This window comes from Myodes glareolus, chromosome 18 (assembly GCF_982192425.1).
Source record: "Myodes glareolus chromosome 18, mMyoGla1.1, whole genome shotgun sequence".
Classification (NCBI taxonomy): domain Eukaryota; kingdom Metazoa; phylum Chordata; class Mammalia; order Rodentia; family Cricetidae; genus Myodes; species Myodes glareolus.
The window spans coordinates 30,880,864-30,906,684 of record NC_142043.1 but is presented as its reverse complement, the minus strand read 5'-3'; the positions used below and the strand labels follow the sequence as shown (position 1 = coordinate 30,906,684).

Below are 25,821 nucleotides of genomic sequence, written 5' to 3'. Positions count from 1 at the left end.
AGCATCATCAATCTCCAGAATAAGATCTATTTAGGTAGGGTTACAGATGAGACTCAAATACTAACTGTGCACCTGCAATTAAGAAATACTCAACCTAGTGTGCAATTATTCTATAATTGTGTCTTGACAAAGATTAACGTTGGGACTGGACTTGTAACTAGAAAATGTGGCTGAACCTTAATGCTTGTGCGCTTAGGGAATTCTCTGATATTTTTCCTTTATGGCTTTCAATACCACTTCTAATCAGTGGATCTTATCTGCCAGCCACCTTCTCTGTGGTTTTCACTGAGTTTCTTCATTTGCAGAATAATCTCAGTTATCTATGCTCTGGGCTGAGAATCTTTCTAAGATCTTCCAGGAACTTTACTCAGCATTCTCTCAATGGCTCACCATCAGTCTCAAGCCTTTTGGTAAGCTTTCTCCTGAAGCATTTGTTTCTAGAATGCTCAATTGTCACCCTTCAGACTTCATACTTTTATGTTCTTCTGCTTCTTAGGAAATTAGTAGAGAACTGTACTCAATTTGCTGCTGAATTTGTCACCTTACTAAATGAGAATCATCTAGTCTCATGTTGTATGGTGAGTATACATTTCTAAATTTCTACGTTAACATTTATCTACCTCTATCAATATTATTTTATACTATATTTTGTATCTGCTAGAACCTGAGAAACTACCGCATAAAAGGCAGTTGTTATTTTAAAATACCATCATTGCCCTAATAAATAGTACATATTCAATAGCATCCTCTTTATTCTTTTCACTATGCTTTCCTACTAATTATAAATAATCAAAATACATGCCAAGGGGTTAAAAGAGGGAATGGTGACATAAATCATGTATTTTTGCTTGTACATTTTTCTTATTAGTGTTTCTGGCTGTGGACTGGTGTATACTATGCAACTGGCTTATGATGAATACTTGTGTCAGACTAGTAGAAAGTGCCAACATGCCAGTTCTTATGACAAATGTCTTGTGTTCTCTATTTATTTAAGATTTGTATCAAATCTACACATAGATAATTAATGTACAGCATGAATTTTCTTACAAAATGTCAGTAGAGATCAAAGACACATTTTAAAATAGGAATGGATAAGAAACCGTTTGTAAAATAAAAAAAAAAATCACTTACAGGAACCAGGAATTTTTTAATCTCCTCCAAGGCATGACTCATCCGTGAATAAGCTTCCCCAGGTGGAGCAAACACTTCAATTAATACATGCAGTTCGTCGCTCAGGTGTGCATACTTGGCCTCCCCACTCTTCCTCAACTCTTCTTCCTGTGAAAAGAATATTTTTAGAAATACAGATCTACTCATTTTTATTGATTTTACATTTCCTGAGATTATGACAAAGAACCACAATTTAAGTAAATTTTCCAAAAGTAGAAAGAAACTCTTGGAGAGATGATAATTTGATGCAAGTCAGTTAACAATTTTCAAATCAGTCTTCAGAGTTGGAATCATCCACAACAGAATTTAATCAGCTAGCTTCTGAAGGCAAGATACCTAAGTGCCATTAACCCTTGCACATACAATGTGATGTTTTTAAAGGTCAAGCTTCCTTTGCATGCAGTATATAGTACTTTGCATATGATATATGATATATATATATATATATATATATATATATATATATATGCACTCAATGGTACTTGCTGTTCTGGTAGATGATAGAAATTTGGTTCTCAGAACACATATTGGGCAGATTACCTTCATCTGAATTCACTTGTAAATCCAGTTTTTCTATTGCACACACACACACACACACACACACACACACATATGCACATGTACACGCACACATACTCATATCAAGAGCAGAGCTTAGAAGACACCTGCATTCAAGCTGCCTGTTTATTGGTTTAGCTACCTTTTTCCACCCTTATATAATGTACGGCATAGCCTAGGGAATGGGTCCACCTACAGTGGGCTGAGTCAACTGACAATCAAGACAGTCCCTCGAGGATTTGTCCACAGGCCTATGTAAGACTCAGGTAAGACTCTCTTCCCGGGTGATGCTTCATTGAAGCAAGCTGGCTTTTAAAAATCAGGCATCATGCCCTAATTTACTAAAGATCCCTTTAAAGAAGTCCAAATATACCTTAAAAAAGCACACTGTATGACCTGAAGCAGGCAAATTGCTATATGAACCCAGAGGGTCTGAACAATGTATATCAGGGGACACCTCCAGCAAAGGGAGAATCCTCTCCCATCTACTGAATCACCTGTGCTCAACTTGATTTACTAGAAAATAATGAGTAATAGGTACTTTACTGAAATCTGAATAAACTAAAATAATATAGAACATTAGACAAGAGAATGACTAGAATTTCTTCTATCCTTAAAATTTTGTAACTCACCTATGGTTTGCATGCAGTTCTGATACTAAGTGTTTGAAAATACTGTTTCCCAAACAATTTGTCTTCTGTGATATATTTCCAGGATAAGAAACTTTAAAAAGAGCAGAGTAGAAAAAGGGAAAGAAATTTGGAGACCGTGCAGTCAAGATGTGAATTAATAGCCACGGTGTTTTCTATATGTGGTATGTGAGCCTAGATACTTAGTTGTGTGAGCTTTAGTATTTCATCTGGAAAAGAGGATAAACTAGGTTGCTGTAGTGACACATGTGTAACACATGCTACATTGGAGCTATAGCAAGAGAAGGCAGCATTCCAAATCCAAATGGACAAAGACTGAGGTTTTCTTCTACCATACATGAATAAAAAGACAAATGATAAACCAGTAAGCCAGCTTTAGATTTTCATGCAAAGATGACACTTGGCAATGCAGATACATTTCAAATATAAATTTCAAATAAATACCATACAGTTAATACAAGCGAAGTGAAAGCTTTTTATTTCCTCTGGGAAGGAACAAATCACTTGATTATTGTTTTCTTCACAGGTGGGTTTTCTTTCTATGATTTTTAAAAATGTTTTTATTAAATTTTATTTAACTTTTCTTGATTTTTTTTGGATTTTACATGCTGAATCCTGATCTCACTGATTTCTCCATCCCCTTGCCCAAGAAACCTCCCCCCAAACAAACAAAATTTAGAAGAAAAACCTAAAACCAAATCAAACAAAAAGTGCCCCCCCCAAAAAAAGAAGAATCTCATCGTGGAAGCTGTAATGTGTCTCATTTAGTCACATAGTTTACCTTTTAGTTCACTGATCTTATAAATATTCATTGTTATGAGTTATTGGTCTTGTTTGAGACCTCTGACTTCTGTTACACTATCAATAATGGGCTCTCTCCGGGGTTCCTAGTGGATATCCTGTTGTCCTTTGTCCTGGAGATCCTGCGATTTTGGATCTGTAGGTTTGTCTTCGTGAAGAACAGGGCTCCAACTGTTCTTAAAGGGGATCGGCTAACTCGGAGTCCTGGTTCTGGACCTGTGTTAGAACTGGATTCATGAACCCACAAGCTTTCCCTCACCACCACTAGGCTAGTTCTCTAGCACAGCCTCAACTAGTCACCCAATGCAGCCTACAGCAAGGGAGGGGCCAACTCTTTTTTTCTCAGGTCCTCACATCTGGCTCATGCTCACAACACCAGGGCCAGTTCTACTGTTTTGTCCAGGTGAAGTGCAAGGCCATCTCTTCTGACTGCTCTAGGGATATGGGGGGCAAGATCAGCTCTCCTACTCTCCTACCCTCATGCCTGGCTTACCTAAGCCCAAAATAACAATGTTAGCTCTAGTGTGCTATTCCTGTGGGGTGTAGGGCTCGATCTCCTATGTGATGCAGCTATGTAGGGGCAGGGCTAGTTCTCTCACTCTGTGACACCAGGACCAGAACTTTTGTTTGTTTCAGGTAGCAAGAGGCAGACAGGGAAGGGTATCTTTCCCTCACCTATGCCATCACATGGCAGATGGAAGAGATGGGGTGGGTGGGAGGGGTCAGCTCTGTTGCTCACACAGGACTAGCTCACCAGCATACAGGATAACAGAATCGGCTCTAGTGTGCTACCCAGGTGAGTTGCAAACTTGTAATGATGGGTGGGGCCGGTTCTCCTGCTGCAGTATCCAGATTGGGGGGGGGAGCAGCTATCCCAGGACCAGTGAAGGGCAAAGCTGGCATGGATCTCCACACCTGTGGTTCCTGTGATACCTCTGTACTAACACTGGCCATGGACATTGTCACAGAACCCAGTTGCAGCAGGCCCATGGACTCAGACATGGTCCTATGCAGCAGTTCTTGACGAGATGTTATCATGGCCCAATGGTAGCGTAGGGCACCCAGATTAGTATGGCCCTGGTGGCATCAAGGCCCCCCAAATAGCAACATGGTCTTAGGTGTCTGAGTGGACCCTGAGCATCTGCAAAGTACTTGATAGTAATAGAAGCCATGAACTTTACCCCAGACTCCAGCTGCTGCAGGGCTATGGGCTCATTCATGCCATAGGCAGCATCCCATGCCTGGAGATCTCCATAGCCCCCAGGTGGCAGCACAGGCTACCCAGATCAATATGGCCCCAGCATTAGAATGGCCCTTGGACAGCATCCCCAAGATCATTGGTAGTCACAGGGGCCATGGATATCAACTCAGACCCTGGTTGCTGTAGGGACAAGGACCCAGAAATGTTCTTGGGAGAAGACCTGGTCTGGATGACAACATGGCCCCAGTTGAGAACACAGGCCACTCAGATCATCATGGCCCTGGCAGCATTTGAATTCTTTGAATTTCTGGAATAAGATCTATCTGAATACCAAGTCACAATTTAATGTCAACTGTGTATTTTAACATATAATTCACTTGAGAGAATATTATCTCAAAAGATATGAATTAAATCTTGTTTTAATAAAAAGAAGAGTTTGAGTTTGATGCTAATTTAGGTATTAAGTAAATTCAATGAATAACATGTTAAGGGGTTATATTCTTGAATAATATTTTAAATCAAAATTTCAAATACGTTTTTAACTTTAGCTATTCTGACAGGTGTAAGATGGTATCTCAAAGTGGTTTTGATTTGCATTTCCCTGATCGCTAAGGAGGTTGAGCATGACCTTAAGTGTCTTCTGGCCATTCGAAGTTCATCTGTTGTGAATTCTCTGTTCAGATCAGTACCCTATTTTTTAATTGGGTTAATTAGAGTTTTAGTGCCTAGTTTCTTGAGTTCTTTGTATATTCTGGAGATCAGACCTTTGTCTGATGAGGGGTTGGTGAAGATCTTCTCCCAGTCAGAAGGCAGCCTTTTTGTCCTACTGACAGTGTCCTTTACTTTACAGAAGCTTCCCAGTTTCAGTAGATCCCATTTATTCATTGTTTCTCTTATTGTCTGTGCTGCTGGGGTCCTACTTAGGAAGAGGCCTCCTGTGCCTAAATCTTGTAGACTACTTCCCACTTTCTCTTCTATCAGGTTCAAAGTGGACGGATTAATGTTGATGTCTTTAATCCATTTGGACTTGATTTTTGTGCATGGTGATAGATATGGATCTACTTTCATTTTTTTACAGGTTGACATCCAGTTATGCCAGCACCATTTGTTAAAGATGCTTTCCTTCTTCCATTGTATACCTTTAGCTCCCTTGTCGAAAATTAGGTGTTCATACGTTTGTGGGTTAATATCTGGGTCTTCTATTCGATTCCATAGGTCGACTTCTCTGTTCTTACACCAATGATAGCCTATGCTGGAGAGGATGTGGAATGAGGGGAACACTCATCCATTGTTGGTGGGAATGCAAACTTGTGCAGCCACTTTGGAAATCAGTGTGGCGGTTTCTCAGGAAACTGGGAGTCAACCTCCCTCAGGACCCAGCAATTCCTCTCTTGGGAATATACCCTAGAGATTCCCAAACATACTACAAAAGTGTTTGTTCAACTATATTCATAGCAGCACTATTTGTAATAGCCAGAACCTGGAAACAGCCTAGGTGCCCCTCAATAGAAGAATGGTTAAAAAAGGTGTGGAACATATACACATTAGAGTTTTACTCAGCGGTAAAAAATAATGACATCTTGAATTTTGCATGCAAATGGATGGACATAGAAAACGCTTTACTGAGTGAGGTAAGCCAGACCCAAAAAGAGGAACACGGTATCTATTCACTCATAAGTGGATTCTAACCATAATTTAAGGTCTTCGAGCCTATTATTCGTGATCCTAGAGAAGCTAAATAAGAAGACGAACCTGATGAAGATTATTTAGCTATCTGTCAGGAGGTAGGAAATAGTCAAGAGTCCCAGGTAACCTTGGGTGCATGGGGGGGGGGGGAGGGTTGTTGGAAGGGGAGAGGGTTAGAGAGAAGGGAGTAGGGGAGGAATGGAGAAAGCTCGGCTGACCGAGATGGGGGGAAGGGAGGAAGGATGAATGTGGGATCAGGGAAGAATATATTTCAACTAAGGGAGTCATTTTAGAGTTTACAGGAAACTTGATTATATATGGGATCCCAGGTCCAAGGAGAGATCCCCAGATTGTTCTCTGGACAGAGGAGGGGGTGCCTGAACCGGCCTTGGCCCGTGACCATACTGATGAATATTTTGCTTATCACCATAGATCCTTCATCTGGCGTTGGATGGCGATACAGATGGAGGCCCGCGTTGGAGCACCGAACTGAGCCCCCCAAGATCCAAATGAGGAGCAGAAGGAGGAAGAAAATGACGAAGGACTGCGAGGGATACTATCACCCACTGATACAAGGGGACTGATCTAATGAGAGTTCACCAAGGCCAGATGGACCGTGACTGAACGAGCATGTGATCCAACCAGATTCTCTGAATGTGGCCGGATTTTCTGAATGTGGCTGGCCTGCAGTCTTTCTGAGAAGCCATTGACAATGACACTGGGACTGGTTTCCTCTGCATATACTGGAGTTTTGGGATCCAGTCTGTTTGGATGCTCACCTTCCTGGACCTGGAGGGAGGGGGGAGGAACTTGGACTTCCCACAGGGCAGGAGACCCTGACTGCCCTTGGGGACAAAGAGGGAGGAGGAGAGGGAGGGGGGAGTGGGAGGGCGTTGGGAGGAGGGGCGTAAATGGAAACTTTTTATAATTTAATAAAATTACTTTCAAAAACAAAAAAATTCAAATACGTGGAAAAACGAGAAAAATTGTCATTGTTTTGTGTCTTAGATTTTTCATACGAAATGCCTTAGGCTCAATGTGTGAGCACACAAAAGACCGCTGACCCTCTTGGCAGAACGGTGTGCCAGACTTGCAGACAGCCATGCACAGTATCTTCATGAGGTACAGTTTGAAATAGTGAAGTACCATAGGCTGGGAGGCTAACACATCTGACTTCTGACCCTGTTCATCAGGCAGGGTTGCAGACAGTCATGCTGTGCATTTTCATAGGGTACAGAGAAGGCTCTGGTTTCTTCTTTTGCTAATATGAACACTGATCCCGGCATAAGAGTTTTATTCCTATGCACCTTCTCAAGTTCTTTAACCTTAGCAATCAGAATACGGATCTGTGGTTTTAGTTCAGGAAAGCACACACATTTCCCCCACTGTACTAAGTGCACTGTCCTAAGCTGTGCTAATACCTGAATAACTTATAAGTTATTCAGTATGTTAGAACATGGCCATGTTATGGTGAAAGAAGAAACAGTGTCGAGGTTGACCCACCAAGTTTGTTTCATGATAACCAGTGTTTATAATCCCAGTTTTTCCATGTGTTGCCATATAAATTCGGCAAGGTTTTGATTTCACTATTTGGGATGTCTAACTGCTTACCCACAAAATACTGAAAAGTGATAAGAATAATCAATCACATAGCAAGATGTAAACACACAAGACTATTGCTAAATGTTCTTATCATACATATTTCATGTTCAAAACAATATATCAAGTTACATATGAACAAAAGAGTTCATGTCTTCCAAGATCCAAATTAATTTTCCATAAGTAGCTTTTCTAGTGACACAAATAAACTAAATAATAGAAAAGTTGAAAATGCATTATGTACAGTATGTGCTGTTTTATATCTTGGTTTTTACTTTAGTAATCATTATTGTCATATTTTATCCTAAGAGTTATAACTTAGTGAAGTGCTTCTTGTAGGCATTTTCTTCTTAATGCCTCAGGGATATTTCTTCTAACAGAAAACCTCTTCAGAAATAAATAAGTCTATTGTCTGCAGAACTTTCACCATCAAGAAGTTCAAATAAACACACATTTATTATTCATATTGTGGCCTGAATGGGATTTGTATAAACCCCCAGCCTAAAAGCATTTTTAAAAGCATATGTAGAAAAATTTTAAGTCAGTATAAATAAGTAGTGCAAATTATATACACACAAATTATATACAAACAAGTACATAGTATAGAAGTAATCACTATGTTCTAAGCAGTATTTCAACCCTGGTAATACGCACTTCCAAATGTCTGGTTGTTTGTCCAGCTTGTGGTAAGAGTTCTACTAGACTAAGGCCTTCCATATTCCAAGTGGTCAACTCTATGAGAGGAATCTTTTCAAGGTTGCACATTTCACACTCAGTAGGTTTGCAAAAGACACAGTTTAGAAGATGTTGAAGGAATGCACAACGAACTGGCTGTTTTAGTTAAGATCTCCTTTTGCAATGAAACACAATGGTAAAAAAACAAGTTGGGAGGAAATGGTTTATTCTGCTTATACTTTCATATTACTATTCATCACAGACAGGACTCAGAAGAGGAACACAAGCAAGACAGGAATTTAGAGGAAGGAACTGATAAAAAAAAAAACCATGGAGGAGTACTGCTTACTGACTTGCTCTCCATGGTTTGCTCAGCCTGATTTCTTATAGAGACCACAACCACCAGCACAGGGATAGCAGAACCCACAATGGGCTGGGATTTCCTCCATCAATCATTAATTTAAAAAATGCTGTTGGAGGATGCTGCTTGTTGGTTTCCAACTGCTCAGCCCCAAAATAATCACACAGAAACCTTATTATTTAAATGACTGATTGGCCCATTAGTTCTAGCTTCTTATTGCCTAACTCTTACATATCAATTTAATCCATTTCTATTAATCTGTGTATATCGCCATATGGTGGTTATGGTTTACTGGCTAAAGTTCCAGCGTCTGTCTCCAATGGGGCTACATCGCTCCTGCTTGCTCCACCATTCTTTATCCCAGCATTAAGTTTAGTTTCCCCACCTAGCTAAATTCTTCCCTGCTATAGGTCCAAAGCAATTTCTTTATTCATTAATGGCAATCACAGCATACAAAGGGAAATCCCACATCAAAATGACATATAGGCCTGCCCACAACCTGATCTCAATTGAAGAATTTTCTTAATTGATGTTTCCTCCTCTCAGATGACTCAGCTTGGGTCAGTTGACATAAAACTATCTAGCACACAGGTGTAAGTAACTACATCTAGTACCCTTGATCATTAGATAAGATGTTTTCCTTCTTATCCACTTCTCTTGAAAATTTTGGGAACCAGGACTAAGAAAACCAATATGGTGTGGGAAATCTTTCTTTACATGTGTTGCTTTTGTTGGTTAATGGATAAAGAAACTGCTTTGGTCTGTGATAGGACAGAATAGAGCTAGGAAGGGAAAACTAAACTGAGTGCTGGGAGAAAGAAGATGGAATCGGTGAGAAACCATGGAGTCGCCAAAGAGAAAGACTCTTAACTGCCAGACAGAACTTTGCAGTAAGCCATGAGCCTTGTGATAAGATACAAAATAATAGAAATGGGCTAACCAAAGATATAAGAAATAACTAGCAATATGCTTAAGTGATTGGCCAAGTAGTGATTTAAACAGCATAGTTTCTGGTTGATTATTTCATGGTCTGTGCAGCAGAAATGAAGAAGCAGCCACCCAACAATGATTTGGCATTTCAATGTGGTCAACTATATCCACATAAAACCTGAGAAAGCTTAAAAAGTAATTCTAGACACGAACAGAATCAAGCTTGACATTTTGGTAGCAACATTGCTAGAAGCAAGCAGAGGCAGGATTCTTTTAAGAGAAGTATAAAGGGGTGTTGTCAGAAACAGTGCCCTGATCAAATGAAAAGGCCCTGTTAGCTTGTCATGGAAAGCAAGGGAAAAATCTTGACCAAAAGTAATCTACTGGGCAGATTTTAGACATTTTGTCAGTATTCCTAAAGAATTAAACTTCTGCTGATATAGTGTATCTGAAAGATATATACTTAGTAAGGATTGTCACACATATTTATTTTGTTAGAACAAAGTAATTAAAGGGCCATATTATTTACTTTCAATGTTGTTGTGACAACAGCAACCCAAGAAAGGATGGCTTTATCTTGGCTCACAGTTTGAAGGGGCAATCCATCAGAACAGAATATATGGAATTGGGAACATGAGGCAGCTGGTCACATCGCTTCCGCAGAAGAAAACAGAAAGGGATGAATATTGGTAATCCTGTTCATTTAATCTTTGTTAGTCATTCCAGAACCCAAACCCATGGGATAGGGCTGCCTACATTTAGGATGTACCTTCCCATATCAAGTAACCCAATGCAGAAACCCCCTCAAGAACACACCTAGAAATGTGTCTCTAGGAACATCTAGGTTCACCCAATTAACTAGATAGTAAGCCTCATGAGGCACAGACATGTAAAAGAATGTCTCTAATCTCTTTCATTCCCACTGGATCATTATAAATGGCAGCAGTAAGAAGAGGCAAGTCAAGCTGATTGTAAAAATACCATTTGAACACCTGACAATTGAGTTGCAGGAAAAAAATACAAACACTTGGATAAAAATCAGTTGCTAGAAGCAAAAGCAGAGACAAACTGCAGTTGAAAAAAATAAAAAGAATTGTCCAATTCTACCATCTCCATACTTGGTCTAGATCTGGTTATGTAGCTCATATCCTCACAGTTCTTGAATAGATCTCTAGAACTAAGCTGACCCCTGCCATTTCTGTATGCTTAGGCCTGATTTCAAATGCACAATGTGTACAATGGATCTTTGGTGAATTCTCCCGAGCTATCCTTCTACTCCTGGGTCAGCTCTATAGTAGCATCTGCATCTCATTTCCATGGGAAGTTATGGACCAAGGACATATGTTAGCTCAGGACATAGCTCTCCCTGCTATCTCCATACTCCCAGATCTGGTCACTCAAACATTACATCCGTTGTCCAGATGAAAGTCTTCTACAAAGCAAAGTTCAAATCTCAAAAGAGATTGGAGAAAGACACTATAAGACAAAAGGCATACTTGAGCTCCTAAAATCATAGAATTAATATTATAAAAATGACCATTATACCAAGATCAATTTGGAGTTAATATTATCCCAGTGAAAATCCCTGTTTCATTCTTCACACAAATATAAAAAATGCATTCTAAAGCTCAGGTTGAACTACAAAAAATACTAGATAGTGAAAGCAAATATGAGCAAAAAGAATAATATAGGTGATATGGGATTATCCTCTGTATGCTGTGAATACCACTGATTAATAAAAAAAAAACTGCTTTAGACCTATAGCAAGACAGAACTTAGCTAGGTGGAAAAAACTAAACTGGATTCTGGGGGAAAGAAGGGCAGATTCAGAGAGAAGCCATGTAGCCCCACTGGAGACAGACACTGGAACTTTACCCAATAAGGCACAGCCACGTGGCAATACACAGAAATAATAGAAATGGTTTAAATTAATATGTAAGAGTTGACCAATAAGAAGCTAGAACTAATGGGCCAAGCAGTGATTTGATTAACACAGTTTCTGTGTGATTATTTCAGGGCTGGGCAGCTGAGAACCAACAAGCGGCCTCTTTACAACATACAGGAAAGATTATTATGCTAGATATTTTAAGCTATTTTCCAGAGCTATAGTAATAAAAACAGGATACTACTGCCACTATAAAAGACAAGAGGATTAATTAATAGGATAAAACAGAAAACCCAAACATGACTGTACATAATGATAGACATTGGAAGTTTGACATACATACCAAAAATACACACTGGAGAAAAGAAAGAATCTTAAACAAATGTTGCTAGGGAAACTGGATGTCCACTAGAGAAAGCTTAAATTAGCACTGTGTTCATCACTTTACCCAAAAATCAGCTACAATTTGATCAAGTGCCTCAATGTGAAACCTTAAGCACTGAAACTTCTAGGAGAAAATATACTCAGTAACATACAAAATATATGTGTAGGAAAGAACTTTCTGAATAGGGATCCATTTGTTCAGTAATTAAAGCAAATGACTGACAATTGATCCTTAGAAAACTAAACAATTAATTGATTGAAGTAGAAGCACAAAGAGTAGAAGAGAATCTTTGCCAGCTATACATATGGCAGATGATTAATACCCAGAATATATAAATAATTTTCAAAATGTCAAGAAAACAAATGACCCAATTAAAAAGTGGGCTGTATATCAGAGGAGTTATTTTTCAAAAGAAGAAATTAGAGTATCTTTAAAATGTTCAATAGTGTTTGGGAGTACAGCTTAAGAGTTGAGAACACTTACTGCTCTTTTTGAAAACCTGGGTTTGGTTTCCAGCACCCACATGAAGAAGATAACAACCTCTGATAATACCAGCCATGGGATCCAATGACCTCTTCTGGACTCCATGAGTATCTGCATTCATGTAGTACACATAAACTCATGCATGCACACAGGCATACATATAAATAAAATAAATATTTTGAAACAATATGTTCAAAATTATTAGTAACTAGAGAAATGCAAATTCAGGTATTGTGAGATTTTTATCTTACCTTAGTCAAAATGGTTAAAATCAAGAAAACATCTAATAATTGTAGAATATTACTTGAAGATATATTGTTTTTGTTTTTGCTGCATTTGTTTAACTTTGTGAAGTTGTGATTCTTGGCTTGTCTAAAACACCTGATGGTCTAATAAAGAACTGACTGGTCAATAGCAAGGCAGGAGAAAGGGTAGGCCATTTGGCAGGCAGAGAGGATGAGTGGAAAGAGAAATCTGGAAAAAAGAAGGAGCAAAAAGAGGAGGACATCAGGAGCCAGCTACTCAGGTAGCTGTGGAGTGAGAGCAAAAGTAAGATATGCAGAAACAAAAGAAGGAAAATCCCAGGGACAAAAGGTAGATGGGATAAATTAAGAAAAGCTGGCAAGAACAAGTCAAGTGAAGGCCAGGAGTTTATAAAAAAGCATAAGCCTCCATGTGATTTATCTGGGAGCTGGGTGTTGGTCCCCCCACAAAAAGCCAAAAGAGGCAAAAAGTAAAGAGTGAAAAAAACCAGAGACAACATTTTAGCATTCCAATGTGGGGCTGGAGTCAAAGAAAATACAACAGCAGACAGTGCATGCTGTGGATTAAACATGGAAAGTATTCACTGTTGGTGAGAATGTAGATTAGAATGACTTAAACTGATATCACCCAGCAGATTAAATCAAGACAACAATGACTGAGATCATGTACACATTCAAGAAAATTAAGTGTGAAGGAAACTCCATGAATATGTGAAGATAACAGAAGTAAAAGAGGTGAAGGACAGTGGTCCTAACTAACTGTGGGAAGGCCAATCCTAAAGGATGTATCTACAGCACAATTCTTATTACAGACCCAGGGGACACCCTGGAAGAGGAACCGGTGTAAAAAACAGAGAATCAAGTTGTCTGTTGTGACAGAATGTGTTCTGTATTTGACAGGAAAGCTGCATTCATGAAATCTCAAAATACTCAGTGACAACAGCTATTGATATACAAATGTGAGTAGAGAAAATTCTCCAAGGTCCAGCTCAAAAATGAAGAGTTACAGACATCACTGATGCTCTAAGCGGGGGAAACAAACTTCTCTGGGTACAAGATCCCTGGCAGGTTATCCACTTCCGAGTATTAGCCCTAAAAATATACACAAAGATCTACAAATGGACTCAGCAGACTCTTTTAAAATGCACACGCACACACACACATACACACACGTAAGAATAAATTAGAAAGTGGTAATGAATTTTAGAGGATTTTGGGGATTCAGGAAGAACTGAATGGGGAAGATGAAGGGATAGAAATGATTCCATGCAGTGCTCATATATGACATTCTCAAAAAAAAAATGAAAAAGTAAATCTTAACCACAGTGTCTTTACTGAAAGAACTTAAGCTGATACCATTCCGGAAATTAAATTAAGAAAACAATGACTGGAATCAGGCAGACTTCCAAGAAAATTAAATGTGACATAAATTTAATAAATAAACAAAAGTAACAGAGGAAACAAGATTTGGAGATGGATCCAAGAATGTTAATATATAAGTAGTAGGCTTTTTATAGTGTGAGCAGATTGTAGAAGAATAAGAATAACTTCAGGTTTTAAAAATTAATTTCGTTCTGATAGTGGTTAAAGGAAATGGGTTGGGAACTATACCATAGACTTTCGGTGAAAACTCTGGAGTAATTTTATGTTTCCTTTATTTTTTATTTGAGACAGGGTCTAGCTGAGTAATCTGGGTTAACTTGGAATCTACTACATATAGCCCAGGTTGGTCTCTAATGTGCTGTCCTCTGTCTTAGCCATCACGAATATTTGCATATATAGGTATGTTACCCAATGTCTGGCTTAAAATCTATGAATAAACAAAATCAACCAAAACTCTATGGTTGATTTTAGAAACACTCCTATAGGGGGAACACTAAGTGGTGGTGGACTTCTAAATTAAGTTGATTTTAGAAAGAGACATAATAAAAACCCCTACCAGTTTATGGAGTATAGCAAGTTTCATGTAATATTTAAGAAATACCACCCGAAATTTGATAACTCTTTTTTTTTTGACAGAGTTTCTCTGTATCTGTAACTATGGAAACTGTCCTGGAACCAGCTCTTGTAGACCAGGCTGACCTCGAACTCACAAAGATCCTCCTGTCTCTGCCTCCTGAGTGCAGAGATTAAAGACTTGCACCACCACCGCCCGACTTGATAACCCTTCTTAAGCACTGCAAAATTATTTATTTATTTAATGTGAATGAGTGCTTTGATTGCATGTATGTCTGTGCACCATGTGTGTGGATTGCTTACAGACTCCAGAAAGGGGAATCGAATACCCTGGAACTGGAGTTACAGAAGACTGTGAACCAATATGCAGATGCTCACAAGCAAAACCAAGTACTCTGGATGAACATTGGTAATGGACACTGAGCAATCTCTCAGCCTCTATAATTAATTTATTTTTAAAACTGATACACCGTTGTGTGTTTGTATACATGAGTCCCCAGGTATATAAGCAGAGTGTGTGCCAGAGTGTATATGTTAAGGTGAGAGGACAACTTTTAGGATGAGGATCTCTCCTTCTACCAAATAATGAATCTTTGCATAAGCAAAATAAATGCTGCTTACAAAGAGCAAGGGTAAATTTGGAAAGAACTGCTAACGCTTAGAGGATTTGTGTTTGTTTTCCATTCCAAAAAGAGATATCCTTAAGGAAGGAAAGGCTACAAGAGGTCTCGGACTGGCATTTTGTAAGCTGGAATCTGGCCCAAGATGAAAGACATCCTGAAAAGAAGACTATGAAACGATTAAGTGAATATAGATAGCCAGTTGGTGAGGGGAGCTAAGCAAAGCACCTGCAACCTGATTGGCATGGCAGAGTCTCTCCTTATCTCAGGCTGCTGACAGAGCAGCTCTCACTGTCAGCCACTATGGGAAAACCAACTACTGTGAGTCCCAGATGTCTGTTTGCTGCAGAGCAAACCCTGCTTCTCAAAGACATTTTGGAGGGAGAATGTAAATTTGGAAAAAAAATCAAAATGAAGCAAAAAACCTACACCTTGTGCAAAAGACAGAAGTTGGATACAAAACAAAATGTGGCCAACTGGGCTGAAGTGCAGTGTCTGAGACACACAGAGGGAAATAATAACACAATGCAACATTTTGTAGAGTTGTTTAGTTTTTCCCCCACAGGGAAGGTGATAGCTGCAGACAGATCAATTTGCTCTTGACAATGTAGTGTGGAGTGCTGCACTTTGATCAAATGCATTATGCTGTTTATCAGACAACCAGACCAAGAGGCAAACACCATTAGGACCTAGAAAGTGGCTAACCACTGCCTAGAATATCCCTGGCTTTGTGTGAAAGGGCATGCGCATTATAACACAGACTCAAGGTCAGTCAACGGCAGGAGCAGAAGACTATGTACTGCTACTTCTAACTTAAGGAAAATCATTATTGTTCATATTTGTCCTACATAAATCCTCCGCTGACATCTCATTTACCTAAATCTCAACAATTTCAACATGGAGTTCACCTCTTTACCAACTGGCACTGGCTTAGTTAGTCAGTTTTCCCTTCTGTTATCCCCTTTGCAGACACCGGTTTCAACTACATGAATATCCTCACTTATCTCTGTAATTATGGACTTTTTCAGGTCCATTTTGACCTTTGTTCTTGCAAGGTTCAGATCAGCCCTGTTCATCTGGACTCCAGAGAGTCAGCCATGCTGAAATGATTGTTCCTCAGTGTCCGAAGGAGGCCATCTCCTAAAATGATATGATTCCATACATGTTTCATCATGTCTTACCAATATCAGTTACTGAGGAGAGATGGACTCTAAAAGCAGAGCTGGGAACGCAAGTGTCAGGAGAAGGAGCCAGTAGTGGTCAGCTGTGTCTGCCAGCCTGCCACCAGAATGGAGTAGATGGTCTCAGCTGTCAGAGAAGAATCAGCCGGAAAGGAAATGTGAAAGTCACACCTGGACAGAAATGAGCACGGAGAAACCTGAGTAGCATCTGGGCAGGAAACAGACTAGAAGAACCCTGAAGATGAACTGCCATGGCAGCAGCAGGACAAGGAAGGACAGACACCCGCAGCAGCAGTTCTCGAGGAGGAAGGTGGTCTCATCAAAATGTCCCACAGCAACTGGGAGCCAATAGAAACTACAAGATGCCTTTTCGACAGCTAAGAACCTGCTTCCCTACCTAAGAATCTGATTGGAAACACCCTTACATGGCTCAGCTATCTGCCCCTTTCTGTGCAAGCCTAACAGTTTTGAGCTGATTGGCTCACTTTTAAATCTCATTCACCCAATCATGGCCAAACTGTGTTTATATAAGAAAGTGTGTACGCATGCCGAACAGAAAGACTCCTGCATGGAATTCGCCAAGTGGTGGTGGTACACTCCTTTAATCCCAGCATTGGGGAGGCAGAGGCAGGTGGATCTCTGTGAGTTCAAGGTCAGCCTGGTATGCAAGAGCTAGTTCTAGGATAGGCTCCAAAGCTACAGAGAGAAGTCCTGTCTCTAAAAGCCAAAAAGAAAAAAAAATAAGACTCATAGAATTTTTTCAGAGGAGAAAGAAGGAATGCTATCTTTAAGACAGATTCATTGGGAGCTTTCTGAGGCAGAACTTCTGCCTCATTCAGGGATGTCGGTTGAGGTCTTACTGCTTGAGCTTCAAACCAGCTGAAGGGGGTTCATTCCTGCCTTGGTCTCTGAGAATCTATGCTTTGGCTCCAGAAAGCAATTCTTTTCTTTTGCTATTTCTAACCTCCAAGAACCATGACTTCTTAGATCTGCACCTCCAGCACTCAAGGTCTAATGAACCAGCCCGCATTAGTAGCTTTAACACTTGTGGTGGTAACATTCCAAACTTCCTGGCTAGATCTTGATTTGTCCGTTTGCTACCAACAGTTCAACTCTCTCACTGATATATTCCAGTTATCACCCACTTTTGAGTGACTTGTTTTTGTTTTTCATTACATTTAAAGTTTTTAATAAAGTCATCATTTGCTTAGCATATACTTCCTGTATCATTTTGGAGAGGGCAAGAAAAGAACAAGGTAAAAACCAGAATTAATTCTTTTGTTGGCAATGCCGTGCAATGCAAAATTGACTCTATAGGACTTCTTTTGGCATCTGGCTGATACTTTTTTGTGTGAGAGTGTATGCACATGATTAAAGGTATGGAAACATAGATTAAGACAGACAACAGTTAAGTAATACATTTTAAATAATGTCTAAACATCAAGGAGGATATGTAATCTTTACATTTATTTGTATTAATTGTTTTCACATAAACAGAAAAGAAACACAGTAGAAATTTTGCTTTTCCAGGATGATATAGAAATTTCACACTGCAAAGTGCTGAAAATAAGAGATTTTGTGTGCTCGCCCCAAATTAGCCATCTTATCAGCCCTACAAACCTCCTTTATCCCCTTGTCTTGGGGAACATCTTGGAAGAAGAGATGGTAGCGGTGTAAGAACCAAGGAATGCAGAGAAGTGCTTTAAATATCTATTCTCTGGACATGACATGGCTATCGCTGCATTCATGAACTAATAGTAGCCATGGTCATTGACACAAGTTCTGCACAGGATCTAGCAGAAAAAAATTTAAGCATGTATGGAAGAGCTCCTTTGTTAACCTAATACCATACTGTGGAACCATTGATCATTAATAGCTGTTGTGAGATGGAGAATCATTCTTCCTCATTGAATGTCAGGCCACTGTTGTTTCCTATGCCCCAGTGCATGTATCCACAGCTATGCAGATGCAACTAACTAGACTTATGGGTTATCAACAACAACAACAACAACAAAGAAGTAAGACACGTTAGGAGGATATACTTCGAATATGAATTGCTAACCTCACAGGCTCATATTGTAGCTCTTTGATATCTGGAGTTTCAATTTCAAAGGGCTTATGCATGTTTAAAAACTTGGTCTCTAGCTGAGGGAACTAATTAGGAGCGTCATGGAAACTTAGGGATGTGGAGCCTTGCTAGAGAAAGTATACCACTGGGAGCAGACTTTGAGATTTTGTGATCTGGCCTCACTTCCTGGTTTTTCCTCTTTGCTGGTTGTGTCTGCTACCTGACTGGCAGGCTGACCTCATGCTACAGCTACTGTATTATCCCAGTCACGGTGTCCTCCTCCCCTCCTCCCCACACAGAACAGGAAATCAGAATGAATCACTTTTCCTAAATATTTTTTTAAGGTATTTCATCACTCCAAAAGAAAGGGACTAACTAATGGTAGGTGAAACTATCATTGTTGCTCTAATCGATCAGATCACATTTTTCCGGCCAAGAGTCTGGAAGATTTGGAATTTGGAGCTAGAAAATCCATGGGATGCTCTGACCAACACTTAACTGTTCATTCTTTCAAGCTTGGAAGAAGAAAGTGGGGAGAGTAATGTGGACAGTGGTTGCCTAACTCATGAGATTTTTCAAAGTACAAAACTCAGCCACCAACTGAGCTAGAGGCCATTCATGTGATGCTTTGACAGAGAAATTTGTCATGATCTTCCCATGGACTAACAATTTATGTGCGTCAGAACTGAAAACTAATGGGTTATTATTATTATTATTATTATTATTATTATTATTATTATAAGGAAATTCCAAATGCAGTAGAGTATTATGTATATGGAAAGCTTACTAACGATTAAGAAAGCCATAGCTTCCTTATGTTAGGATTCAGAGAGCTTCTAAGGCCAGGAAATGCATAACAGTGTTGGAGTTCAGGACAGGTAGCCTTGAGAGGCCACTGAGTCTTTACTATGAAGATGAAGTCTGAGAATTAATGGAAATCCCACGATGTTGGGGATAACAGAGTTGGTGGACATCTGCCAAGGAGAGTGATATAGGAAGGGAATCCAGTACCAAAAAATAGTTATGTTGCAGGTACTAAAACTGGAGGGATATAGCCACATAAGTCCTTTGAAACTGAAGCCCCAGATAGCTGACACAGAGCTACAGAATTGGATGTTCACCCTGCTAGGTTTTTGTTTTGCCTTGGTGTGTTTTTCCTCACTATGCCTCTATTTTGTCCTTTAGAATGGGGATATGTATTAAGTGCTACTATATATAGGATGGATGTAATTTGTACCTGTACCTGGATTTTGCAAGAAATCACAAAAAAGGATTAATTTGAATCTTAGAAGACAATTTAGAGTTTGGACTTTAAACCATGCTGGGACTATTAATGATAATGAGGACTCAGGATACTACATGAAATAAATGAATTTTGCATGGTGAAGTGACCACCAGACAAGAGAGACAGGAATGAAATGCTGTAGTTTGAATAGGAAATGTGCCCCATAGGCTCACATGTTTGAACACTTGATCTGTAGCTAGTGGTACTGTTTGGGAAACTTATGGAATCCTTAGGAGGTAGAGCCTTGCTGCAGGATATATGTCATGGGTTGAAAGGCAGGCCTTGAAATTTTATACCCAGCCCCACTTCAGATTTTATGTCTCTTTGCTTCCTGTCTATGGATAGAATGACTACATCCTTCTGTTAACTATTAACTAAAACAAACTGGTTTTCCCCTACATTTTTTGTGTCAGTGTATTTTATCACAACAGAAAAATAGCAAATAAAGGAGGTAAGGAAAATGGAAATCGGATAATATCATATTTTGGTGTGTGTGTATATATATATATATATATATATGAAAATTTCAGAAGTATTATAATAAAAATAAGAAAAAAATACATTGACTTTTGAAATACTGTCACATTACATGAATTTCCTATTTCAATCCCAATACTTCTTTTAACAAAAGAACCTGTGAATTATTTAGTATAAAGTGTTTTTATGCAGGTGACAAAAAGGGAATGCAAAAATGTATACATTTTTATGTATAACAATAAACTTTCAAGGGAATATGCTTGTATCAGTGATTGATATTTCTACCAGTACATTATTTTTCTGGTGTGTTCATCTCTGTTCCTTTTTTATGAACTGTCCATAGAACACTGGCATACACGCACAAGGCTCCAGAGACTTTCCTGAGAGCACAGAAGAGTTACAAGACATGGAAGAGAATACTTGTGATGTCTGAATCATGGTTTCAAGGGCCAGAGCATGCCAGGAGGCACTCAACCAGCTACAAAAGTTCTGTCATGACTGAAAATGTGTTTGAAAAACAACAAAAGGCTTTAAAATTGATTTTTTTTTTGGAAAAAGTGTAAGGCTGTGTATAAGAACTCAGACCTACTTGTAAGTTCCTCAGGATACTGCACACTTTCTGGATGTCTTGCTACACATAATCCAGCAATGTCTTCTTTTATCTTATTTTTGTTGTTGTATTTTTTTAGAATCACAAAAGTTCTCTGATGGGCTCTGCCAGGTTTTATTCATTTATTCTGTTATCCTAAGAACTGAGCATCTGAATATATAATGTGAATAGAATGGGAAAAAAGAAATCAAAATAGTTGAAATCTTTAGGTGTCTATTACACAGAACTGATAATTATAAAGAGATGACAAGATACTAATTTTTGGCCAAATCTATCACACATATACCCCTGCCTCTACTAGACACTTGCCTATCCTTACCTCTTCTAAGCCTCACATAAGGCTTTGCGTACTCAGGTGATTAATAAATACAGAAAGTAAATGGGAGGGGCAGGAAAGGTACATCTTTGTCCACTTAATTTATCTGTATAAAACTATAGAAAGAATTGTAAGGGAAAGAGAGAAGAGGGGGAGGGAGGTCATGTTTTCACTGTTTGCTCTTGGTAGCATTGACATTCTAGTTCAAACTTTGAGTACAAATGAACTTATCTTGGTGGTCCATAATGTCTTAGAACCAAACCATATAATTTTATGTAGTCTTACTTAATACTCACATAATGTTAATATTATCTGTCTTTTCATCTTAAAGAAGTAAATGTGATTTTTATACGAGCCAGTGAGAATTTTAAGAAATGTATGACTCAAGTGTTTTTCCAAAGATAACTGTTAACTCCTCAACTGATACTTGTATCACAAGAATAGAGCACTGAGTCAAGCTGGAAGCTGGATTCTGATATTGGTGGTGTTTTGCTATTTACCTTCACACCTGCTATAGAAGAAAGTAATTATCACTTTTATTATGTGATGTTGGATTCCCCTCTGTATGCTGTGAATACTTTTGTTTAATAAAGAAGCTGTTTTGGGCCTGTTGATAGGGCAGAGTAGAGCTAGGCAGAGAGAACTAAACCAAATTCTGGGAGAAAAAAAGTCAGAGTGAGAGAGAAGCCATTTGGAGCCAACTCCAGAGACAGACATGCTGAAACTTTGCTGGTAAGCCACAGTCACATGGCCATACACCGATTACTAGAAATGGGTTAAATTAAGATGTAAGAGTTACCCCCAAATAAGCTATAGTTAATGGACCTAGCAGTGATTTAATTAAAACAGTTTCTGTGTGGTTATTTTGTGTCTGGGCAGCTGGGAACAAGAGGCCTTCCTACAATAATTATGTACAAGGAACCATCCATAGTAAGACAGGTATCACATACCAGTTCAATTACAAACCTGCTCTGGATGCTCACAGAAAATCCAACAAAGCCGTAGCTTAAAGATAAATTTTTCCAATGAAAGGTTATCTAATGGAAAGAGGCACTTCATTTAATGTTCCCAGTTACAATGAGAATAGCGTCATGATAAACCTCACATCTAAAGGCAGAGCTTTCAGGTCAGCACAAAACATCGATGGAGGACTTGTAGTTCAGAGGCAAAGTCTGGACAAAGGGGATTTAGCTGCTTATTTAAAGACCATCTATCATTCATTTCTCCTTATACAGTCTAGGTCTACTTGTAAAATAAACACGTAGGTAGTTCACAATGGCTCTGCTCTGGTCAATAACTTCATATGAATATATACAACACGTGAAGATGGTGTGTTATGGGATTCAGGATAGACCCTGACATAAAAAAGTCTACTATTAATGTGCAAACCTAAAAGATTTACTTATAAAGAGAACTACTCTGTGAGACAGCTCGAAAGAGAGACTATAGAAGTTTAGTAATGGACATCATGTGCTCATTCAGCAATTCATATGGATCCACAGTGGCTTATTTTAGGGCAGGGTAGCAAATTACTCTCTATCTACTGAGGTATTATTTTATGAAAGAAGATAAAAAAGAGATAAAAATATTTATTAGCTTAGCAACTAAAGTTTCAAATAGAGGGGCAGGATAATATATTGTCCCTGTAGGATGATACATTAATTGAAAAATGTGATCTGGAGTCAATTTAGGGCTGAGTAGATGAACTTGGAGTTCTGCTGGATGGGTAGGTCCTATAGCAATAAATAAAATGAATGAGACAGAATATGAAGCAGGGAGAATAAAATAAACATGTTGGAGAAACAGTGATAATAAATGAAGTTTAAATATAGGGAAATAGACGTAAAGATGAGGTTAAAAAAAAGATGCAGAAGCAAAAGATATATGTTGACAGAGATTTCTGTCCCACCAGGTTTGGCAGTCATTCAGTCCCAAAGAAATACACAGAGGTCAACATTAATCACACACTGATTTGCCTATTAACTCAGGCTTTTTATTAACTCCTTTAACTTACATTAGCCCATCATTCATGTCTGTGTTAGCCAAATGGCTTGGTATCTTTTTCAGAGAGGCTGTCACATCTTACTTCCTCTTTGTCTGGATGATGACTGCAGACTGCATCTTTCCTCTTTCCAGAATTCTCCTGTTCTCATTGCCTGGCCTCTACTTCCTGCTGGGCTACTGGCCAATCAGCATTTTATTAAACAAGTACAAGAAACAAATCTTTACAGGCTAAAACCATTGTCCCATAGCACTCCCCCACCCTTTCCGAAACAAGAACTCTTAATTGAATCTTCCTTGTTTAGTTTTTTTTCCAGACCATTATCCACACAACATGTAACCAACATTCTAAAAAAAGAAACACATCCATAATCTGTTTTTGGGAATGCGGGCATAGTTTTCCAGGCTACTTCCGACTGATTGGAGGATGCTGATAATCTTACAGGGACCTAAAGAAAATTTAGAATTATGGTTATATTCTTAATGGAATATTCTCTAAGGCTTGATCATCTCACTCAGCAGTCTTGAAACTGTTCTAGATGTAGAACTCAGACATCTGGGCCATCCTCTCCTATTGGAGATTTCTCAGGGAGTCTTCCTTGATCAAACCTGATTTTTCTTAACTCAAAATGAATCCATATCCTCTCACTTCTTGTGGAAACAAAAGCAAAACCTCTTCACCAAAGTAACATAACTTTTGACTTAAATTTTGAAGTCAAGGCATTTTCAAAATATATATGTTAGATTAATCCAGCAGCATTTATAATCAAATATCTTTTAGTAATTTTGTTCCTTCATTAGCCATAAAGAAATTTAAAGATAACACAATAATGTACCCCCTGAAGGATCTCCAATAGGAGTAGATGGTACAGATGATGCAAAATTTCAGAGGCCCTCTGTTGGAATTTTCTCTGAATTCTGCATCCAGATAGTTTCAAGACTGTTGGCTGAGATGATCAAGCCTCATAGAATATTTCATCTAGGATTTAACCATTAACTCAAAATTTTCTTTAAGTCCCCATAAAATTAATAGCACCCCAAATAGGCAGAGTCAAGATTATGCATATTATTGTGTTGTGTTTTCTTTGAATTTTTGACTGTGAATGAGCTAAGTACGGAGAGATATTTTTATTGTATGGGATACATATATATTTTAAAGGTATATTGATTTCAAAACTTGGGTCTAAGGATATATTCATTTGGAAAAAAGGTTCTGCTTTTATTTTCACAGACAATGAGAGCATATATATTCCTTCCAGACTTGTGTGGTTTGGTGAACCAAGAGTCCCAAAAAGGTCACAGTAAACACTGCCAAATTTACTTCACCCAACAAAAAGTGGAAAGCAGTTTGGAGAGAACTACACCCTAATTCCCAAATATTGTTTGTAAATGTTTGTTTACACTTAAAGTTGGATATGCTATAAATATGAATATTTTGCATTAGTATGGACCTAGGTCTATTGATACAAACTTTAGGTCAATTTTGTTATATGTATATTTCTGCTCTTGATTAGGGTATTGAGCTTGTGCAACTCACTTAAAATGGATTATGGATGTTTTTCTTTGTTTAGAGTGTTGGTTACAAGTTGTATGAATAATGATCAGAAAGAAAGCTAAACAAGAGAGATTTGATTCAGAGTTCTTATTTTGAAAACAATGGTGGGGAAGTGCTGTGGGACAATGGTTTTACCCTGCAAAGATTTGTTTCTTTTACTTGTTTAATAAAATGCTTATTGGTCAGTAGCCAGGCAGGAAGTATAGGCAGGGCAACCAGGCAGGGAGTAGAGGTGGGGCAAGGAGAACAGGAGAATTGTGCAGTCAACATCCAGACACAGAGGAAGCAAGATTGTGATTGCATTGCTGAAAAAGGTACCAAGTCACTTGGCTAACACAGACATGAATTATGGGCTAATATAAGTTATAAAAGTTAATAAGAAGCCTGAGTTAATAGACCAACCATACTATAATTAATGTAGATTAATGTAGACCTCTGTGTATTTCTTTGGAACTGAACGACTGCAGGATCAGGTGGGACAGAAATCCCCGTTAACAGAAACCCCTGGCAAAAGACATAGCTCAGAAATGTGGGCTCTGTGACCACACTAAGGATTTCAGAGAGAGGAAAGTTGTTTCTTATTGCAATGTACACACTTGGGGAGGGTACTTTTTGTTTCTGAATTATGGAAAATTCAACAGATACATAGCTAAAAAATGCAATTATAGTAGAATAGTGATGACTAGTTTAGAGTGACAGGTTGCTAAAATAATACTTCAAGACATGTAAAAATAATACCCTTGAATAGAAGTGATTATTATTGTTTTATTTTTCTATGTGATAAGTGTCTACTCTTCTAACCATAAAAAGAATGCAGATGAGCTACTGGTTCAGCTGTGTTGAAGAAAGTCAGAGGTTTGTATGTGATGAAGGGGACTATTAAGAAGGAAGAACATTAATGTGATCTCACTCAGCCTGTTTCAGAGAAACTCATTTACACTAACTTCCTTTCCATATAAAAAAAAATGGTACCTTCTTACATTATTAGAAGTGTTTGTGTTTAACAAAATGATGACTTGTTCTAATCACAAGCATAGGTGTGCTGGCAGGAAAGCATGCCATTTAATTAAAAATCAACAAGCTTCTCTCTCTCTCTCTCTCTCTC

At 38.6% G+C, this 25,821-nt stretch overlaps 1 protein-coding gene across 1 annotated transcript in view; it reads right to left on the bottom strand.

Annotated features, from left to right (window-relative positions):
- The window catches only part of Khdrbs2 (KH RNA binding domain containing, signal transduction associated 2), a 456,644-nt gene that overhangs the window by 226,584 nt on the left and 204,239 nt on the right, over window positions 1-25,821 (bottom strand). The window contains exon 4 of the mRNA XM_087898049.1: window positions 1,132-1,278. Coding sequence (XP_087754175.1) covers window positions 1,132-1,278 — 147 coding nt within the window. The remainder of the gene's footprint in view (window positions 1-1,131; window positions 1,279-25,821) is intronic.